The 18,920-nt window shown below is 40.5% G+C and overlaps 1 protein-coding gene across 1 annotated transcript in view; it reads right to left on the bottom strand.

Moving 5' to 3' along the window:
• The window catches only part of trpa1b (transient receptor potential cation channel, subfamily A, member 1b), a 156,586-nt gene that overhangs the window by 10,624 nt on the left and 127,042 nt on the right, over window positions 1-18,920 (bottom strand). The window contains exons 3-13 of the mRNA XM_034706822.1: window positions 12,705-12,867; window positions 12,369-12,544; window positions 11,404-11,511; window positions 11,111-11,219; window positions 9,890-10,035; window positions 8,645-8,781; window positions 6,196-6,244; window positions 5,149-5,248; window positions 4,958-5,058; window positions 4,284-4,459; window positions 1,662-1,826 (exon numbers count right to left, since the gene is read on the bottom strand). Coding sequence (XP_034562713.1) covers window positions 1,662-1,826; window positions 4,284-4,459; window positions 4,958-5,058; window positions 5,149-5,248; window positions 6,196-6,244; window positions 8,645-8,781; window positions 9,890-10,035; window positions 11,111-11,219; window positions 11,404-11,511; window positions 12,369-12,544; window positions 12,705-12,867 — 1,430 coding nt within the window. The remainder of the gene's footprint in view (window positions 1-1,661; window positions 1,827-4,283; window positions 4,460-4,957; window positions 5,059-5,148; window positions 5,249-6,195; window positions 6,245-8,644; window positions 8,782-9,889; window positions 10,036-11,110; window positions 11,220-11,403; window positions 11,512-12,368; window positions 12,545-12,704; window positions 12,868-18,920) is intronic.

The following is an 18,920-nucleotide window of genomic DNA, read 5'->3' as shown; positions in this document are numbered from 1 at the left end:
TCACGACAGTCATAGGGCCCGATCTACTAAAGGTTTGCGTGTTTAAAAACACGTGCAAACTTGATAGCGCACGCAAAGCAGATGTACCAACCGGGTGCACCAAGGATTGCGTCTTTTAAATGAGCAAAATAGCACTCACTATCCATTTAGCGTGTTTGCCTTCATGAATATACAGAATACATGTAGATCATCAGAACGCACAAAATACTGGGAGGAGGAGATGCAAATGTAATCATTTTGCACACGCAATGTGATCTATCAAACCTGAAGCAGATAGCGAGCGTTGTTTTTGCGTCTATACTTAGCATGTTTGAAAGGCAGGTGCAAACTGGCACAGCATTACGCTGTAAAGCTGTAAAGCTCATCATAACTTTACAACATGCCCGCAACAGCCGGGCTTACAAGCATTACAACATTTTTTTGGTCAATAAAACCAAGAGAACAAACAAATAATAATAATAATAAAACCCAAATTCAAAGCAGTTCAGCACCACGGATAGCGACCGCATCATTCTGACACCCACTTTAACTTTATCAACTAATGAGAGCACAGTAGGTCACTGTATCAACAGATATAAAGTTTAGTAAAATTGGCACAGCGGCCCACATCTTCACATACAAACAAAAAATCAATATGAAGTACTCGGTCTACTCACCACGGTTTCAAGGAGCCTTAAGCTCCGCGGACGTGTCTACAATGCGCTGTATGTCTATTTCCTCTGAACTGTCATTCTCAATAGATAACATGACATGTCCACTCAGTCTCTCCTGTCCCATCGTGCTCATCAAGGGGTTTTTAGTTAGTTTTAACTTGGAGAATGAGCGCTCATTAAGCCGCCAGGCGGCTTGGTGTAACTCCTCATCTCGTACTTGCAGCTGTGTGTTGGGGTGAATTGCCTCAAACATGTTCCCAGTTCCATTTAAGCTGGTGAATATTTGGGCCAGTTGCTGGATGATGATATCAGGCATTAAAAACGTTCACCCGAAAGTTGCTCTCTGCGTCAGTGAGGTGGCTGTCTTCATCAAAGTGATGCCTTACTTTTCTGGCCCTGGTTGTTTCAAAACTGCGATTGACTTCCAAATTGAGTAGCTAGAGCAAGAGTGGAAGACTTAGCCTCATCAAATTGGTCTCTAAACTCCATCAAAACACTGATTGCGTTTTGGAGTAGAGTAGATGCGTTTATTTCATTGGCAGATCTTCTATTTTTTCTCACATCATTCACCTTTTCACAGATAGCCTCCCAAATCGTGTCTCTAACGCTGAGATGTCTCTGCTGGAGTTCACCGATGTGTTTATGTCCCTCCTCCACAAAGATCTCCAACTTCATGGCTTCAAACTTCATTTATTGCTTAAGGCCACTCTGTTCTCTCAAACTCTCCATGGTGACAGCCAATAGCGCACGCAAAATCCTCTTAAATAGGGTGGCCCGCACCACTTTTGCACTTGTTATCATTTGCGCACGCAGTCTTAGTAGATCACCCGCAACACGCCCAGAAATAGCAAGTGCATAATTATTATTTGCACACGCAAATTAGCGCTCGTTATTTGGGATCTTAGTAGATCAGGCCCTTAGGGTTTAGCTATGCATGTGCCAGAACATTTGAACATATTCATGTTTTTGTATGCATGTTTCTTTCCACTCGCACATGTTCCAGTTTACCTGTGAAAGAGAGCTCCTTTGCGCAGCAGCAGCTGCACCACTTTGGTGTGTCCCTCCCTTGAAGCCAGATGGAGAGGAGTCAGGCCACGCTCATCACCTTCATTCAGCAGGCGAGAGTCTGTGATGGTCTCCAGTAACCTGTGACACGTGTTGATTCGCCCATATCTTGAAGAAGAGAGGGATGAAGAGCAGCATTAGCTTTTGAAAGGACATTCTCTCACTGTTATGATCTGTTGATCTCTGAAATGGAAATGCTTTCTGTGCACGGCCAACAGCACAGCAGAGCCAGAGGGCAGTTTCAGCACAGTTCATCTCAGCAATTGAGTATCTTGCTCACAGACACTTAAGATTGCTGCTGCAGGGCTTGAACTTGCAGGTAAAATATAGGTTTAGTGTTTGGGAATGTTAATGACGAATGGTGTTCCAAACTGCCGTATCAAATTGATGCCACATTGGCTTGTGCCGTGATCTTTCTTTGTCTCTGAACCTTTTAAGGAGGTCAGCAGCACTTTGTGTCAGTGCAGCGGGCTGTCTGTAAGACTTAAAGCATGATATCATAGCGCGGCATTCATTTGCCCTCTAGCTCTAATGAAAGAGGTGTCCATGGTAGAAAAATCAATAACAATAATGTTGGATGTTCTCTCATTTCACACTATTAGTGACATTTCTTTACACGTGCCTCGCTAATTGAAATCTATTCTTGTGACAACCGCTCTCAGGTCACTGTATAATTGGTATGTCATGGCAATTAATCATGACAAGGCTTCTGAGATCAGCTCACTGGATTAAACTGGTGAGGTAAAAGTCAGGTGTTCATTTTTCATCTGACCACTGTTGTTCAATTATAAAGATAGAGTCTCAACTTTAGGAAGATCCGAAGTCAAAGTCCTCTGAGGAGCCATTTTTTATCCATGTTTTATTCCCTTGTGGTATGACTGATCAATATTAAACTCTTGTTACAGAATAAATAAAATACCAATGACAGAATGAGAGCTACAAATGCTGGTGGAGATGGATTTTTTTTTTCCATTTAAGGAATTTGTGTTTCTCCAGACTTTTAATGGGCATTTCAAAGAGGCCTGAAGTCACATAAGGTGATATTTTTGACTTTGTGTGAACAACAGATTATTTTATACAAACAATAATTGTGCATACAAGTTACCAACCTGTGCAAACAAGTTATCATGGATGAATTTAGCAGTGTTAGTGATTTCACTACAGATTGTCATCATTTGTTATTATTTGCAACTATTCAAAACTATTCACTCATGCTTCTACCAGCTACGTATCATCACCATGGATGTATAAAACATGGGTGTAGTCCCAGTGACGTCACCTGGTAGTTTCTGAAGCTGAGTTTTGAAGCCTATTTTTGGCAGTAGCCATATTGGAAATGCTCACACAACTTAACCTCAGCCCATATAATATGAGGCAAAAAAGAAGAGTTGAGGCAAGCCTTTAGCCTCTTCGCTAACAGCTACATTGTTCCCACCTGTCAGTCAAGTCAGCTGTGCCCTTCATTGTGCAACTTTAAGGTTAATATCTTCTAAACTAATGAGTTATAAAAAAAACTTGTCCCCCATATAATGTGTGCCGATAGAGAAAAGAGTGGCACATCAGAGCCAGACTGAGGTTTTCCCGTGAATATTTGAAAGGTAAAGATGAGTTTTGTAAGTCCAACCTTTGATCTGATGAGACTAAACTGGAACTGTTTTGGCACACGGATGTTGATTATGATTGTCCAAGAGAGGGAGAGTCCTTCAACCCTCAGAACACCATTACCACAGTTAAACATGGTGGTGGGAGAATTGTACTGTGGGGTTGTTTTGCAGGCTCAGGCACAGGGAGCCTTGTTCGGGTGCATGGCATCATGAACGAAGAAAATTATGTTGACATTTTGAGCGATAATATGAAGAACTCTGTTCTTAATTTAGCTAACTAATGACCAGAGGGCTAATAATTTTGGACGCATCATTTTTACCTTTTCTTGTTTCAATTAATTGCATCAATAAATTATCCCAATCAAACTTATTGAGCATATTGACTTTGTTATTTTCAAGAAAAAAAAAATGAACTAGAAACACTTGTTGTTAATGGTAATTTCCATGGAGAAATCAAGGGTTTTATCAGATTTCACAAGGGGGGCTAATCATTTTGACCTCAACTGTGTATATCGTCTTTTTTGAATAGGTGTGTATGTGGTTTCTGGTGCTTCTGCAGTCAGCCTCAAGTGGACGATCTATGAACTGCAGTTTTTAACAATGCATTGGCTTCATATTTTAAGACCAGAGGTTGCTGCTTGATCATCACCAAAATAAAACTCTCTTACAGGACTTTAGGGTTTCCATCTAATACAGTGGGGGTTGTGGTCACATTGATGAGAGCTGTAGCTTTTCTGATCTTTCAATTTTTCAGCTTTTAAATAACAGAATTGAATTTAAAGGAGTGGAGAAAATACTCTTCAGTCTTGTCTGTCCAATATCAAAAGCAGGGACACTGTCGGCACTTTCTTGATCAAATTCGTGAGGTTTGTTCAACTTTGAGGAAAAAAATCAGGTCAAATCAGAGTTGTTTAGTCCAGTGGTATGGAAAGTCAAGCCCTCAGGGACCAATCGAACTCACTGAGCAGCAAAGTGCAGGGCAGACTTCTTGTCCTTGGACTTGCATGCGAGGCCGACCTCCCCCGAGAGACCCAGCATGTTCTTCACTGAGTCATGGATCCCCAGTCTGCATGCGTAGTGGAGCGGGGTGCAGCCCTCGTTATCCTCGCAGCTGAGCAAAGCCTTTACGCTGTTATGCTGAAGTCAGACAAATTATCAAAGCATTTATGTATTCATACATTATTATGTACAGTAATATGCATATTTAACTAAGCATGAAGGCAGAGAAGGAGTGTGCTCCAGCAGTGGTGCAGCATAAAGGGAACAAATTATATAACAGTGGCTGCAGTTATTCACATACATACACACCCACAGAGATTATATAAATAATAATGTAGTGTAATAATATTTGATCACAGATATGAGTGGATCCTATACCCAGTGTAAATATCAGGCATCCTCTGTGGCTCATTTCAAAGGCATCACTGTAGCTTTAGGTAATGCTTACAATGTTTTAAGGGATCATCTGGCTTAGTGAGAGTATAATGAACTCCATCAATGGCCCTGAATGTGTTCAACTAGGCTCAAGGCTAATTGATCAAGGACAGTACTGCAATTAAATCCAAGTCTTGATGATGTCTATGACTTAGCAGTACACGGTGAGTTTAATGAGTCATAAACATTGTTCTAAAATACCTGGAGGACTTCTTCTGGGAGGTTTTTCAGACCTTTCGGCTGCAGGATGGCCAGGTGAAGGAAGTTACAACCAAATCTGTCCTTCATGTTTATATTCGCCCCTAAACAAGACAAAACACATAACCTGCATTGTCAGGCAGTTTGGAAAGTTTAACAGCTTTGTTATGGCGAAGGGCAGTAAAGTGGCTCACCTTTTGTTAGTAGCAAAGTCACTGTTTTCCATGCACCGCAGCTTGTAGCAAGGAGCAAGGGAGAGTTCCCTTTACAATCGATGCAGTTAAGGTCTGCACCCTGAGGAGAGAAAACACCTTATTGATTTCCACATCAGCTGGAACACACACTGCTTTAATTATGCCAAACAAATTATACCAAAATAACATGTGTAGCAAATTCTACACTGAATCTCACAAGTTTAACAAACCTGACTTGACAGAACAAACACAAGCACAATTTTTGTCTGTGCTAATGTAAATTGCAATCATTAGCCAGTCTAGCTAACTATAGCATGCTGTAGTAGCCTACTTTCCAGCCAGAGAAGCATAGTAGTAAGCATTTACAACACAAGTGTATAACAGACAACATACAGCTCAAATTTGTTGTAAAAACAGTTCCATGAGGTTTAAATCAGCAACTGAAACTAATGTCACCTAAGCTAGTGCTAGGTTAACCAGCTTGATGCTTAAAAATGTGAACATGGATGTAAGCTAAGCTCACAAAGAGGGTGATATAAGAACAAAATTGCATTCTTATCTTAGACTAATATTTGGAGTACAGAGTATAAAACATCAGCTAATGAGTATGCCAACTTTAACCCTTTGACATAGAGCGTTAGCTAAAAATCATCATTTTTAATTAAATACACCTAATGTTTATCTCATGTGGAAGTCTCTGCTAACAAAATTAACTGGCAAGAGATTAATCTTTGACTCCAGGTTTTTTCTACCAACACAATAACTTCGATGTGATCTATGACTCGCACCAGGTGGTAGCAGATGGTCTACAGAGCAATGGACAGCACCTTGAGCATTTATCAAGCCAAAAGGTGTGTCTAAAACTGCAAATATTATTGAGAAGTAGATCCTGCGCTCATTGCAATAGATTAATTATACTCTCTGATATTACAGGTGGGGACGCCATATGCATGACAGCTGTGGAGTGTGTGTGTGTGTGTGTGTGTGTGTGTGTGTGTGTGTGTGTGTGTGTGTTTGTGTGTGTGTGTGTGTGTTTGCATTATTTACCAATGAAATTAGGTACTCTGCCAGCTCAGCGTGGTCAAATATTGTAGCCCTGGAAAAGTAAACACAGTTGTTGTAAAACCAGCCACACAACATGTGATTTGTGATCCGAGGTCTCAGCTACTATCATGTGTTAAATGAGAACAATCCAAATGGAATTTTGCAGAGTCAGAGCATGATATCCCAAGCACACATTTCCTTTTGTGGTTACTTCTTTTATCACTTCCACTGCTCACTGCATTTATGCAGTTTGATAACGGCTATTCTGTTTACACTCCCTACAAAGATAGAGATTTAATATGAGGAGGATTTCCACGTCTGAACGATGGTCTGCAGAGACTTGAAAATCTAAAATCTAAAATTCCCGAACGAAGCAGGAGACAGAGGCATGGCTGTTTAAAGTTAAACAAACAGAGTTTTATCCTCTCTTCTTTTCTTCTTCTATCTGTTTTACTCTGCGGCCGTCCGAGCCAACACAAATAGCTCTCAGAAAAAAACAAAGTTGGAAGCAGAGCTTACTTATGTATTCATATCATTATTTGGTGCCTGATTAAAAAATCATTATTCGCCTAGTCATACCCATGGGTTTTATATCTATGTCCCTCTTGTTTGTCACAGTATTGATATTATGCAGATGGACTGCTCTTTTCACAGCATGAGCAAGCAGTTCAGAGGAACTACAGATAAGACAAAGACATGACTGCAGTAATGGGCATTTTAACTTATCTATAAAAGTTTGATGGGAACAATTACATTCTATAACACTTTTTTAAACATTGAATTAAATTCCAAACATTATATTACTTATACTTCGAGTATAAAACTACTCAGGCTGGCTGAGGCACAAATGCATTTGTGTCTGGTGTTGCCTAGAGCACATTGAGGTCACATGCTTTCAGTTAGTTAATTCAAAATATATGTACCGTCAACTCCAGTTTTACAACCATGAGACATCTCTTACATGGATGACTTCATCTTCTTTACTTAAACTATACATTTTTTAAAGTATCATTTGATCGTGGGATTCAGCTTTCAGAGAGCTTTTCTCCAGCTTCTGGACTTTCAGGATTTGTGGAGTCCCTAAAGGTAAGCTGTGTTGTGCATGAGCTGTGTCTGTTTGAACTAAACTTTGAGCAAGCAATTTTTTAAGTTTGAACTGGCACATCACTGAAAGTATAAGCACTGCCAGGATGGTTTTTAGTTGGTTGATGGTACATAACAGATCTCAGAGAAGAAAAGAAAATTAATCAGTTGACTTCAGAGCAAAGGTAGTGAGTAATGAGAGCATTGATAGAAATGTAGTGGAGTCAAAACTACAATATTTGTCTTTCAAATGGAGTGGAGTAAAAGCCATCAATTTCCCCAAAAAAGAATACTAAGATGCATTAAAAAAATGTACTTAAGTACAGTACTCAAGTAAATGTACTTTGTTACTGTCCACCACTGATTACAAATCAACAAATCAACAAAAACATTGTTTGCCGCCATGTTGATGACCAATATAACATAAAGTCGGTAAGTCAGGCACTAAGTCTCTTAGTTATTGTTGTGACTTGAGCCGGCGTTTACATACATTTTCCTACTTGGAACCTTGTTTTCCGACAGTTCATAAATGCAGTAATAGGTTTCAAAAAAAAAAAAATGTATTTAACCTTTATTTAACCAGATGAGACCCATTGAGATCAAGACCTCATTTACAAGGGCGACCTGGCCAAGAGGTCAGCAGCACAGCAGTTGAATGCTAGCTCTAGCTGGTGTTACTTCGTTAATGAGTTAGCAAATACATTTTTGCAGCACTCCTGGGTGAACAAATGTAAACAATGCTAGCCTCAAGAAGAAACACTTTAGTAGGCAAGGGGTCTTACTGATAAAGATACAGAATTTCGTTATCATTGTTGGTATAGCAAGCCTCAGAGAAAACAACCAGAGTCTGACAAAACATTATCCCAACTTAGTGTAAAACTCAGTCGATCTGCTAGCACCTCTAAGACTTGATAAATAGCATGCTGTATGTCATTTATTCAATCAAAAAAAATTAAAACAGAAGAAAATTAAGCCAAAAAACAACAGTGATAATATTTGAGGTTACATGCTATAAGTGACCTAGGCTACTGAAATTAATGTTGGTCACCAAGCAATAAAGCCAAACACAGAAAAAGTCACAAGAAATAGTCCAGTTTATAACACTCCATGGCTTGGATCTCACTTGCAAAAAGAAGGCAAATAATCCCCTTTCCGTATGTGTTGACTTGTGCCTTTCAATCTCAAGAGAAGGTCAGCTCAGCAGATAAACGGTTGGATAAAGGGATTTTTCTAATGCATTTTTTAAAACCCAGCAGATAAACGACATCAAGCCTCAGACAAACATATTTCATAATCCAAAAATATTTAGAATGGAAGCGATATAATGAGGACCATCAATGGACTACAACGAGGGATAGAGGGAGCCCACCTGTGCAGAGGGGTCTGATTCGCCCCATCAGTCAGGTCAATGATGTCTTCCACTTGGTCGATGGAGGACAACATCAGTTTGACTACCTCAGTGGCACCCTGGGTGCAGGCCAAATGAAGCGGCGTGGACCTGTCATTCTGAATTCAACAAACATGGAAACATTATGAGGGATGAATAATGAATAATAATAATGAATATTCACACGCTCGTCAAACATGATCTCTCCTTCACACAGAGACACTGTGACAGGCTGAATCAGACAGAGCAGAACATGAATTAGCATGCACACAGGCACTTACTCGCACACATTGCATATTGTTCACTTCCCCAGTGTAACACTAGCAGAGTATCTCCCAGACTTGCAGGCTTGCAACACTGGGGGATGTAACACAAGCCTTTAATGAGATAACCAGGACTGGCAGAGAGGAGGGGAGGCCAGTGATTGCGCCACTCAGCTCCACTGTGTAAGTGGAGGTAATTTGTATCAATTTAGGCAACCGAAGCCATTACTATGGTCACTATTGCTGCTGCAGCTCTGACCACGACCCCGGGCCTGGACAGCACCATCACTGCCAGATGGGTATGATAACAATGATATGCTCTAACAGTATGGACCCTTTGCCAAATGGGGAATGCTGAACAGGTGTAAGCAAATAGGATTGAGGCAGAAAAAACAATGCAAATATGAAAAAGCATGCATGGACAGATGGCACATTATTAGCAGTAGTTATAAGCTGCAGTTTCCAAGTGCTGATGTGTTTAGTGGTAGGAAAAAAAGTGGTGATAACCAAATGAAGGCATGCCATTCTTAATAATTTCAACAAATGTACAAATTTACATACATTATCTTTTCTTTTGTTTCAGTGTGTCAGCAATCTCATAAATCTACAATCATCTACCAAAGACGTGGGGTGTTTTAGACCATTTTTCCAGTGTGACAAGCAACTTGTGAGTAAGGTGAAAATGGATGTCTATGAACTTACTGTTTGCAGATGACTTAAAGCAGATGCATGTTACAGAGATTAACTAAGTCATTTGACATAACCAACAGCTCCAGGATGCTTCTTTTGCTCACCGTTCACTTATTTTTCCTGCAAACAACCAAAGGTTCCTGAACAACTTCAGGACATTACTCCTGATACTTCAAAAAGAGAAACCACTTCACACCAAAAGTCTTGTTCCCCACTCACAGATCATATTTCTATATGCAGTTGGTTGTGTTTATAGAGACCTGGAAGCCAGTACCTGCTGCTGGTCAATTTTGGCCCCCATCTTGATGCAGAGACGGATGGCCTCAATATTTCCGCCGCGTACAGCCAGATGGAGCGGGCTGCTCCTGGACTTGTCAATGTAGTTGATGTGGGATTCAATTTGGTGGCCTATCTTATCGCCTGCCAGCAGAAGATCAAATAAACAGTCTTGAGTAATATGCTAACTACAATACTGCTTATTAGTTTGTCCTGTGGATTGTATAAAAAGATGGATGATATGAAAGCTAACCAACAGTGAAGCAAAACAACCAAAGCCACTAGCTGCTGAATAGGGCATAAACCACTCCTCCTCCAAGTTAATGGATGGGACATGGATGAAGCTTTGAAGCATGGTTAGTTCCTCTGCTAATTTATGTCCAAGTGGTCATTTTTCTGTGGCGCTTTAATTGGTCATTTGATGCAATAAAAAGTGATATCACGGTTTGATTGACAGCTCTGTTAACAAACTGACTCGATTGGCAGGTAGGGCAGGAGAGAAAAAGAAACACACACACACAACATCAGTCATTAAAGTTTCCATAACTGTGAGTGTTTTCTTCAGATCTGCACAGAAATCTGTCATGTGGTGCAAACCGCCAAGCTGAGAGATCTTTGCCTTTTCATCTGTAAGTTAAATACGTCTTTGGTTTGCAGAAGGGGTGAGACTTGGCTCCATCAGCTGATCCCTACCATGCAGACTCTACCTCTAGAAATCTCACAAAATTGTTCAAAATGTCAGCAATTGTTAGGAGTAATTTGGCTTCACTTTTGGTTGGAGACATGTCATTCATCTCTATGTACATTGATGGTTTGACCTCATTGGTACGTCGGCCTCCTTCTTAAACCTTCCTTGTCTGACCTCTATATTTAGGTGTTTTGAAGTATTGAGTCATTGTGTCTACTCACAGTAGGCTTCCCATTAATTTCTTTGGTGAGTAATCACAGTAACATCCTAAATATTTTGGGGATCTAGCTAAACTTTCCTCCAATAACATAACATTTACCAAAAAGACCTCCCACTGTGGATAAACATCCTGTCATTCTGTGGCATCTGGCTTGTGTGTGAAGAATGACAAGCAGTTTCAGCTCTCAGGGGGGCTGAGGTAAACTCTCTTGTTATCTATCAGTGTAATGTGCTGCGTGGCCTTGTCGTAACTTTCTCATTTTTGTCAGCACTTTAAAAAATTTTTATGATACATCGATCCTGTTGTCATACCGGCCTTCAGGATCACTTCCATGGCTTTCTTTGCGCCGGCAAAGGCAGCTGCGTGGATGGGGAAATGGCCAAGCTTGTTCTGTTGGCAGAGGTGTGCTCCATGCGTCATCTTTGACATAGAGGAGAATGGATGGAGAGAAAGACAAACAGAGATGATTCTTTGTCAGAGACAAAGCTGCAGAGGTCTGGCAACCGCACAGTCTGTCCTGTACAGCTGGACAGTTATCCTTTACAGGCTAATGGAGGTAGAGGAAGTGGATACACAAGTATGAATACATCACTCTTGTTCATACCAATATGTTGAGAGCCTCGCAGTTATTGATGGAGCAGGCCAGAATCAGTGGGGTGTTCCCAAGGTCTCCCTGTAGATTACTGTCTGTAGTGTTGTAGGTCAGCAGCAGCTGTAGGGAGGGGGAGGACACAAACTTTAACATCTTTACTTCCTGAACTCTCTTTAACATACACCCTGTTTCCTCCTTTATCCTCTCACATACTCTTACTGTGTCAGTTTGTGGACCACAGCCAAACACTACGGGGATGACGGTACAAGGTCTTTCCAAGTAGACAGTTGAGTCAGGTTTTTTCAGATACGTAAACAGATGACTTTGGAGTGAGGTTGCTGCTCTAAGTGACAAGTCCATGTGCAGACAAAGATGTGATGTGATAACATTATTGCTTTTTTCCCCTTTCTTTGAAAAGGACCATTCTGCCGGCCATCGTCTTTTAGGTAAGAAGGTAAAATGCAGTTTTACTTTGCCCTTCTCGTTGGTTTGGTAAGTCTATCAGAGAGACCTAAGTGTGTCCAAAAAAACAATTAGTACACAATCAGTAGCAAGTCCCAGTCTCCCCCCTCATCCTGAGCCCTGAACCCTCAAAGACTTTACTGACGCCAGATGTGCAGTCACAAATTTGAAATACAAAATGCAAGTACAATTTCTGATAAAATCGAAGTAAATTGTGTCCGGCTGAGCTTCAAAAAACTCACCACCCATTTCCTCCCTTACTCTCACACCCTAATAACTTCTCACCCAGCTCACATGTTCACTGACAATAACTGAAGCACCTCTTTTTGCATGAAGGAGTGAAGTGAAATGTACTATGACTGCTGTCCTGCCTCAAGATAACGGCCGCTACATGATGAGTTTGTACCTGAATAAATCTAGTGCATGTGCAATAACCTTGTGAAAACACAAAACCTCTGGAGCAAATCCACTTCAGATAAATTGTTATTTCAGCTGGGCACTTCCAGCGTCCCCACCTCCACCAGGTTGTTGTGTCCCAGGCTGACAGCCAGGTGCAGAGGGGACAGGAGGGCCGTGTTGAGGATGTTGGGGTTGGCCCCCAGGTCCAGCAGAGCCCTGCAGCTCTCTGGCTTGTCCTTTTCCACGGCCCAGTGTAGGGGCACGTTGCCCTGATCATCACAGCTGTTTCGCTCTGGGAATAAGTGCACACACATACACACAAATCAAAGACTCTAAAGACAGCTGTGTTATAATCCCTAAACAGCAGCTGTGTACATCGTATGTTGATTCACGACACACATTTTTTGCCGGTGCCAGAGTGCAACCCATGATGGATGACGAGATGTGCCTACCCTCTGAGTCGATGACAGTGCTGATGAATTGGATGAGAGGGACATAGCCACCTGCAGCGGCGTGATGAAGAGGACTGGCTCCTAATTCATCTTTCTCACTCAGGACCTCTGGGTTCTTCCTTACCAGGTTCTCCAGGAGTGCCAGGTCGCCCTTCTCAGCCAACTACATAATCATACAGAGCGTAACACGATAGAAGGAGAGGAGATAAGGGGCGATTATGTATGTAGACTTCATTTGTCTGTCTCAGATTTCTCCACAGAGTACACGATGATGGGTTTTAAGCATTTAACAAGCATTACTGGCTATCAGTGACTTCCCTTTGGTGTAACAACATGCATGACATAATTTCTGTTTGCTACTGGCTTCCAGATTTTAAAACTGCAACTCACGTAAGATTATTATACAATACAAGGGATGCTGTTACATCTCCATTAAGCTTTTGAATATGACTTCAGGTTACACAAGGTGGGATTACAGATTGGTGTTACATAAACTCTCCTCAGATTACAGAAACTGCATCTTAAAGGGCTTCATTTAAGACTTTTGTGGTTTGATGTTTGTCCACTTAAAAAAAATTATTATTTTCCATGCAGTGAAGTGACAGCCTCACCCCGAAAACATTAAGGCCTGCCAGGGCTGGATCTTCATCCTCTATCACATATGTATAACAACTGGTCTGTCGGGCCACCTCCCTGCCGAAGTTCATCACTCAGGTGACACTCAGTGGAGATTAATCGTGGGTTCCCACATGAAGGGTGGCACCACTTGATGAAGATTTCTGTTCACAGGCAGAGACAAATACAGAAATAGAAACCAGACACTATATTTAAAGATAAGTCACATGACTGAGGGTAAAAATCCTGCATTACAAGCTAGACAAATTTAAAGACAATGCCTTAAGCTATAGGCCACTCTCATCATGAGGGGATACAGATGACTTTGTCTTTACCCTAAAGGGCATTCACGTCCGCTGAGCGTTTGGAGGTTGAAGCCCCTCTGTTAAAGAAAGCAATTATCTGTCACAGCAGGGGGGAGCTTGTTCGAGCTGGTCCCAGGTGTACTCGGGTGATCCTGGGCGAGCTAGACTGAGAAAAGACCTTGTAATCGTCACATCAGAGATCCAATCAGAGGTGACATTTCTCATGAGCAGGAATGGAGAATCCTCACAGGGATCCCCTCACCTGTGTGGTACCATTTATTTCATTTGTCCTGTAGCTGATTTGTTGCTTTATATGGAGCCCTTTTTTGTTTAGTGGGCACAATTTATTATCCTGAGTGGACAAGTTGTTTTCTTGTAATATTTTCTAATGACTCCATCTACCATAGATCAGAATAATTTCTCATTATTTGCCATTTTTTGACAGTAATTTGCTAATTGGGTAAAAAAAAATGACGTATTATCAGAACATGCGCCCCATGTTGTGTTGATAAAGCTTCACTAAAGAAAATCCGTCAACACTTATCTCATTAAAACTATTAATTATTTGTATGCACTAAGTTTTATTTTGCTGTATGGCTCTGTTCTGGCAGCTTCTTACCCTTCCATGTGCATAAGTGAAATGCAAAGGCCTGAGGTGGGGAGAGCACACCTCCCCTCTCTTTCATGTGCATACATGAAAAGTCAAGGTAGGGAAAGCAGCAGCAAAGACCCACAAGGTACAAAACAGAGCAGGCATCAGTGATGATAAATTTGACACTGTTAAAATAAGACACAGCAGGAAGGAGGAGCTGGGGAGGAGGAGGGTTACAAGGGAAGTTAGAGAAGGCAGGCGTTTAGAGCAGCTGATGTTCTGTGGACTGAGCTTGACTTTGTGGCCTGCCTGACTAACGCTATGCTCAATTAAATTAAGTTCTTTTTTTCTTGGTGAAAGTGCTTTTGATCCGTGTGACGTGTTTGTGAGAACCACCACGTTCGATATCAAACACTTAAGCAATGATATTGAATTGCTTGAGAGTGATTTCTGCTAATTGCGATGATAAACTTTGCTAAATCGTAGCATCATCATTAAGTCAATGAACCCTAAGTTGTCTAAGTTATTTCTGTGTTTTAACAATACAAGAAGCCCATTACTCCTAACAAAGGCTGCTGCGATAGGCTTTTGTTATCAGTATAAACAGCATGTTGGAGCCAAAGGTTCAAGTTTATAACCGGTCCAACACACAGAGTAAGGAAGGCACACTGCTACATGAACGAGTCATTACCTTGTGCACACAAGATAAAAATATTACCTGTAGGGACAGGCTTTACAGGCAAACAAAACAACCTGTGTGACAGACGGATTCTTTTTCATTAATACTACTATAATTGATTGTCTAAATTTAGTGTTTTAATTTATATTTAATGAAGAATGGATGGGTCAGTTCACCTGGGTGGTTTTCTAAAGAGACTTGATCCTCTGCCGGCTCCTTTAAGGTAAGCAGTGAGGCTCTCCTGAGATGTGAGATCAATAATTAACCGTAACCTCTGTGAGCTGTGGTCACCACTGCGATCAATTTAATTCACTTCTCTTCAGGCCGCTCTGCAGATTACTAATAGATTTATCTGACCAGTAAATAAAAGAGTCATACTGTAAAGGTGTAGCTCTTATTGGGGCTTATGGTTTCTGCTCCAGGGAGCTAAGACAGTATAGAATGAGGAGCATACAGCACGTACATGTGTAGAGTATAGATTGGTACATGTGTTACAGGAAACAGCAGAAGAAGACCTGTTGATGTAGTCAAATTCAGGTCACCCACTGAAATAAGACACTGTTCAAAATAAAAGGTTCCCATCACAGATCTTTAATATTTGAATGTTGTTTTTAAGCTGATCACTCAAGTCTCAACCACAGAGCAGAAGTATATTTAATTTCCCTCCTCTGCAGTCTCTAAAGCACTCTCCCAAATGACATCTCCTAAATCTGTGGATTTGATAACCACCAGCTGGTGGTCACCCTCCCCATCACTTCCGAAAAGCAGCGGTAAGTAAGTGTCATTGGTTTGTGTAATTGAGCCTGCCATTCATTTGTTTGCAGAAGGCGAGTGTGCAGGAAGTGCACTAATGGACGGTGGTAAACTCATTCCCCAAACACTTGAGAAACCAGCTGGAGACATGCGGTAAATGCATTTAAACAATACATTTGTTCATCGCAAAGATTTCTCTTATGGTTTAAAACCAACTGTGTAGATGTGGGATGGATATTTTTTTATAGCAGCAGAGAAAAAACGTTTAATTACCTCAGAAAAGTTAAAGTGATCAGACAGACTTTAGAAAATAGATGGAATGGTAATCAAGAATAAGTTCCTGCAGTAAAACTTCAAATTTAAAATGTCACACAAGACAGTTACATCATAAACATGCAGCATTAAAAGCATATTAAAACTTTAACAAACAACAGAAACCATAGAGATTTAAAAGTTGAATATAAGACAAAGATAATGTGTCTATCCCTTCCCTCCTTTTGTGTGGACACTCATTGATTACTTCTCACACTTTTCATAACAACAGTTCACTTAATCAAACATCTTCAATAAAACTGTATTTTTCCCGAAGTGAAAACTTTTATCCGCTTCAGATAAATCTCTAATAACTTCATTTTAGCTCATAGTTTTGATACTAAAGCAGTAAGAGTCAAACATAAGAGAGAGACAGAGTGGATGGTAGGATGTACTTACTGTTTCTGTGTGATGCCTGCGTCCAGCTGAGCAATCAGTCGTGCTCGTCTCAGCTGGGTTGTGGCTTTAAATAGTGTAGTGGAGAGAGCTATCACCCAGTCTGTCTCCTAATGCAGAGAAGACGCTGCCCCCTGTGACCAAAAACTCTCATGATGTTTTTCACAGAGGCGAGCCTGTGTTGTAATGTGAGAGGAAATTTGACTGTCTGCAGTACATTTAGAAGAAAACATGATACTTCTGTCTCCATCACATGAATTTAGTGTAAGTGGATTAAATGTGAAATGTGAGTTTTAATCTCAGACACAAGACGGGGGAGAAATGGCTTTTTTTCTGTCTCATTTCCAAAGTTGACATGTTGTTAAAAAAAGCCTTTCACGTTTGGGAAGCTGATCTCATTTACTGACATTTTCAGCAAACCAAACCCTCAACAGACTTCATGCAACCTCTCAAAGTTCAATTTTATTGACAAAGAAATGTCAAACCTCTTGTTGTTAAGATGACGCCACTGCTTTTCCTTTTAGAGCAAGAGACTACTGACACGACAGAAAGAAAGACATCCTCTCAGATCTGCTTGTTGATCATGTGGATTAAGATATATTCCAGAGGGATCTTTATAATGCAGGATTATCAGATAAGGTATATCATTAACTCAGGATTACACTGGTGTTTCAGTATTATCATCATGGGAGTGAGTATCATCTGTGATTGAAGACAGTTTTTCTGACCACACTGAGCAGATACTTTAGTAAGTTTTAAACCCCATTCTACATAATGAAGTTAATACCATGCAAATATATAACTTTGCCACTTTGTCTAATAACTACTGGAGACTCATTTGTTGTGTTTTCAAACGTTTTAAGTAACAGAAGTTGACAAAAGATAACTTCTGTGATCCTTTGATTTTTTCTCAAGCGCCACAATTTTAGATTTTTCCTGGAAATGTCTCAACATCTACTGGATTAAGAGAATATTTTAGTATTCTAATAATACCATTATTCCGTTAAAATGAGTTGCTTTCATGTACTTATTTACAAGCCCTTGTGTGCAGCTGCAACACGAGAGTAAAAATGACGTCACCGGTGTGGACGTTTTTCACTTTTGCAGAGGAGGAAGAATCAATTCCAGCAAAACATGTGCTGGAAGTATTCCTAACATTTTAATACAAATGAAGCATCACCTGCAAGTTAGTTCAGGAAGAAAACTTGAGCTGTGCTGATTCATACTAACACATCATCCACTCTATGACCAAATATTATTTATTTTTATGCTACAATACTTCCTGTCTCTGCTTCTGCCTTTCCAGTTTTACTACTGACCTCTTCCAGTGCTGCGTGTAAACTTTCAACCCCCTTCCTCCCCAGCATTCACCTGTAGGCTCTGATGGTGGTTAGTCCTATCTCATTAGTCCTCAATTTCTCCATATAAAGTTGATCTGCAAGGAGTAATGAGGTTGAAGCCTAGAAGCCAATCATAAATACTCCTGCTGCATTAATAAACTTTATGCTCAAAGAAACATGAGTTGTCTGACTGAACTTATCTTTCAAGCTGCCTGAAAAGTTCAAAGTCATTGCAAAGAGGATGTATTAAAGGAATACAAAGCAGCAGTAACCACAGCTAGCGTTAGCTTGTTGCCGATTTAACAGATATTTGAAAATTGCAGGCAATTTCCCAGAGACAACCAAGAGCTAGAGCAATGAATGATAAACTCAGTGAACTTACAGCACTTGATGAGCCACCTTTTTCCAGGTAGCAGACCACATATGGACTTCTGACATCAATCCAGTGTGCTGAGTTTGACGGCCATGTGGCTGGATGAAGACTTCAGTATGAAGGAGATATTATTGCAGCAAAGCAGTGTTAACAATAGTGGTTTTAGTTTTAGTTGGTTGGTATAGAATATTAATACAAATGCATCTCAAAGACTTCAGTTTCTATGCAGTCTTTATTCTACAAGGCTGCTATGGAAGGTGTGATCAGATGTGAGATGGCATCCTGGTGTCGTTAGTCAGGCTCAAACAGTCTTAAAGGACCTTTCTCATACTCTGTACTCTGAATATGAAGTGTTACCTTCAGGAACACGTTACAGAGCCAGCAGATATAAAAGTAATCACTTCAGGCTCTCCTTCCTCCAAACACCCATATATCTCTGTTGTACAAACAACCTCATCATCCTTTAATGGTGCCCTCTGCTCTTTTATTGTCTTTACTTAATGAACTAGTACATTCTATTATTTCATCTTGTTTAGCAGTTTTTCTTCCATTATTTATTCCTTTTACTCTTTATTCTTCTTATTGTATCACTGTCCTTGTGTTTACCTCGTTTTCTGTTTTTATTCCCTCCCATGTATGAGCTGCGTTTATATGCTTACTATTTATTGATATTCCATCTTACAACCCTCAGGCTCTTTGCCATCCTCGTAATCTTAATTTCGTGTGATAAATAATACCCCAAACCTAAATCCAAGGTATGGATAAATGATAAAACTTGTGCAGCTCCACAGAAGTACAGGAAGGCTGAGCATAAGTGGAAGAAAGACAAGCTCCAGGTGTCTGATGATTGT

Source organism: Notolabrus celidotus, chromosome 17 (assembly GCF_009762535.1).
Source record: "Notolabrus celidotus isolate fNotCel1 chromosome 17, fNotCel1.pri, whole genome shotgun sequence".
NCBI classification, from domain to species: Eukaryota; Metazoa; Chordata; class Actinopteri; order Labriformes; family Labridae; genus Notolabrus; species Notolabrus celidotus.
The sequence above is the reverse complement of the archived record's forward strand: the minus strand, read 5'-3'. Positions and strand labels throughout refer to the sequence as shown.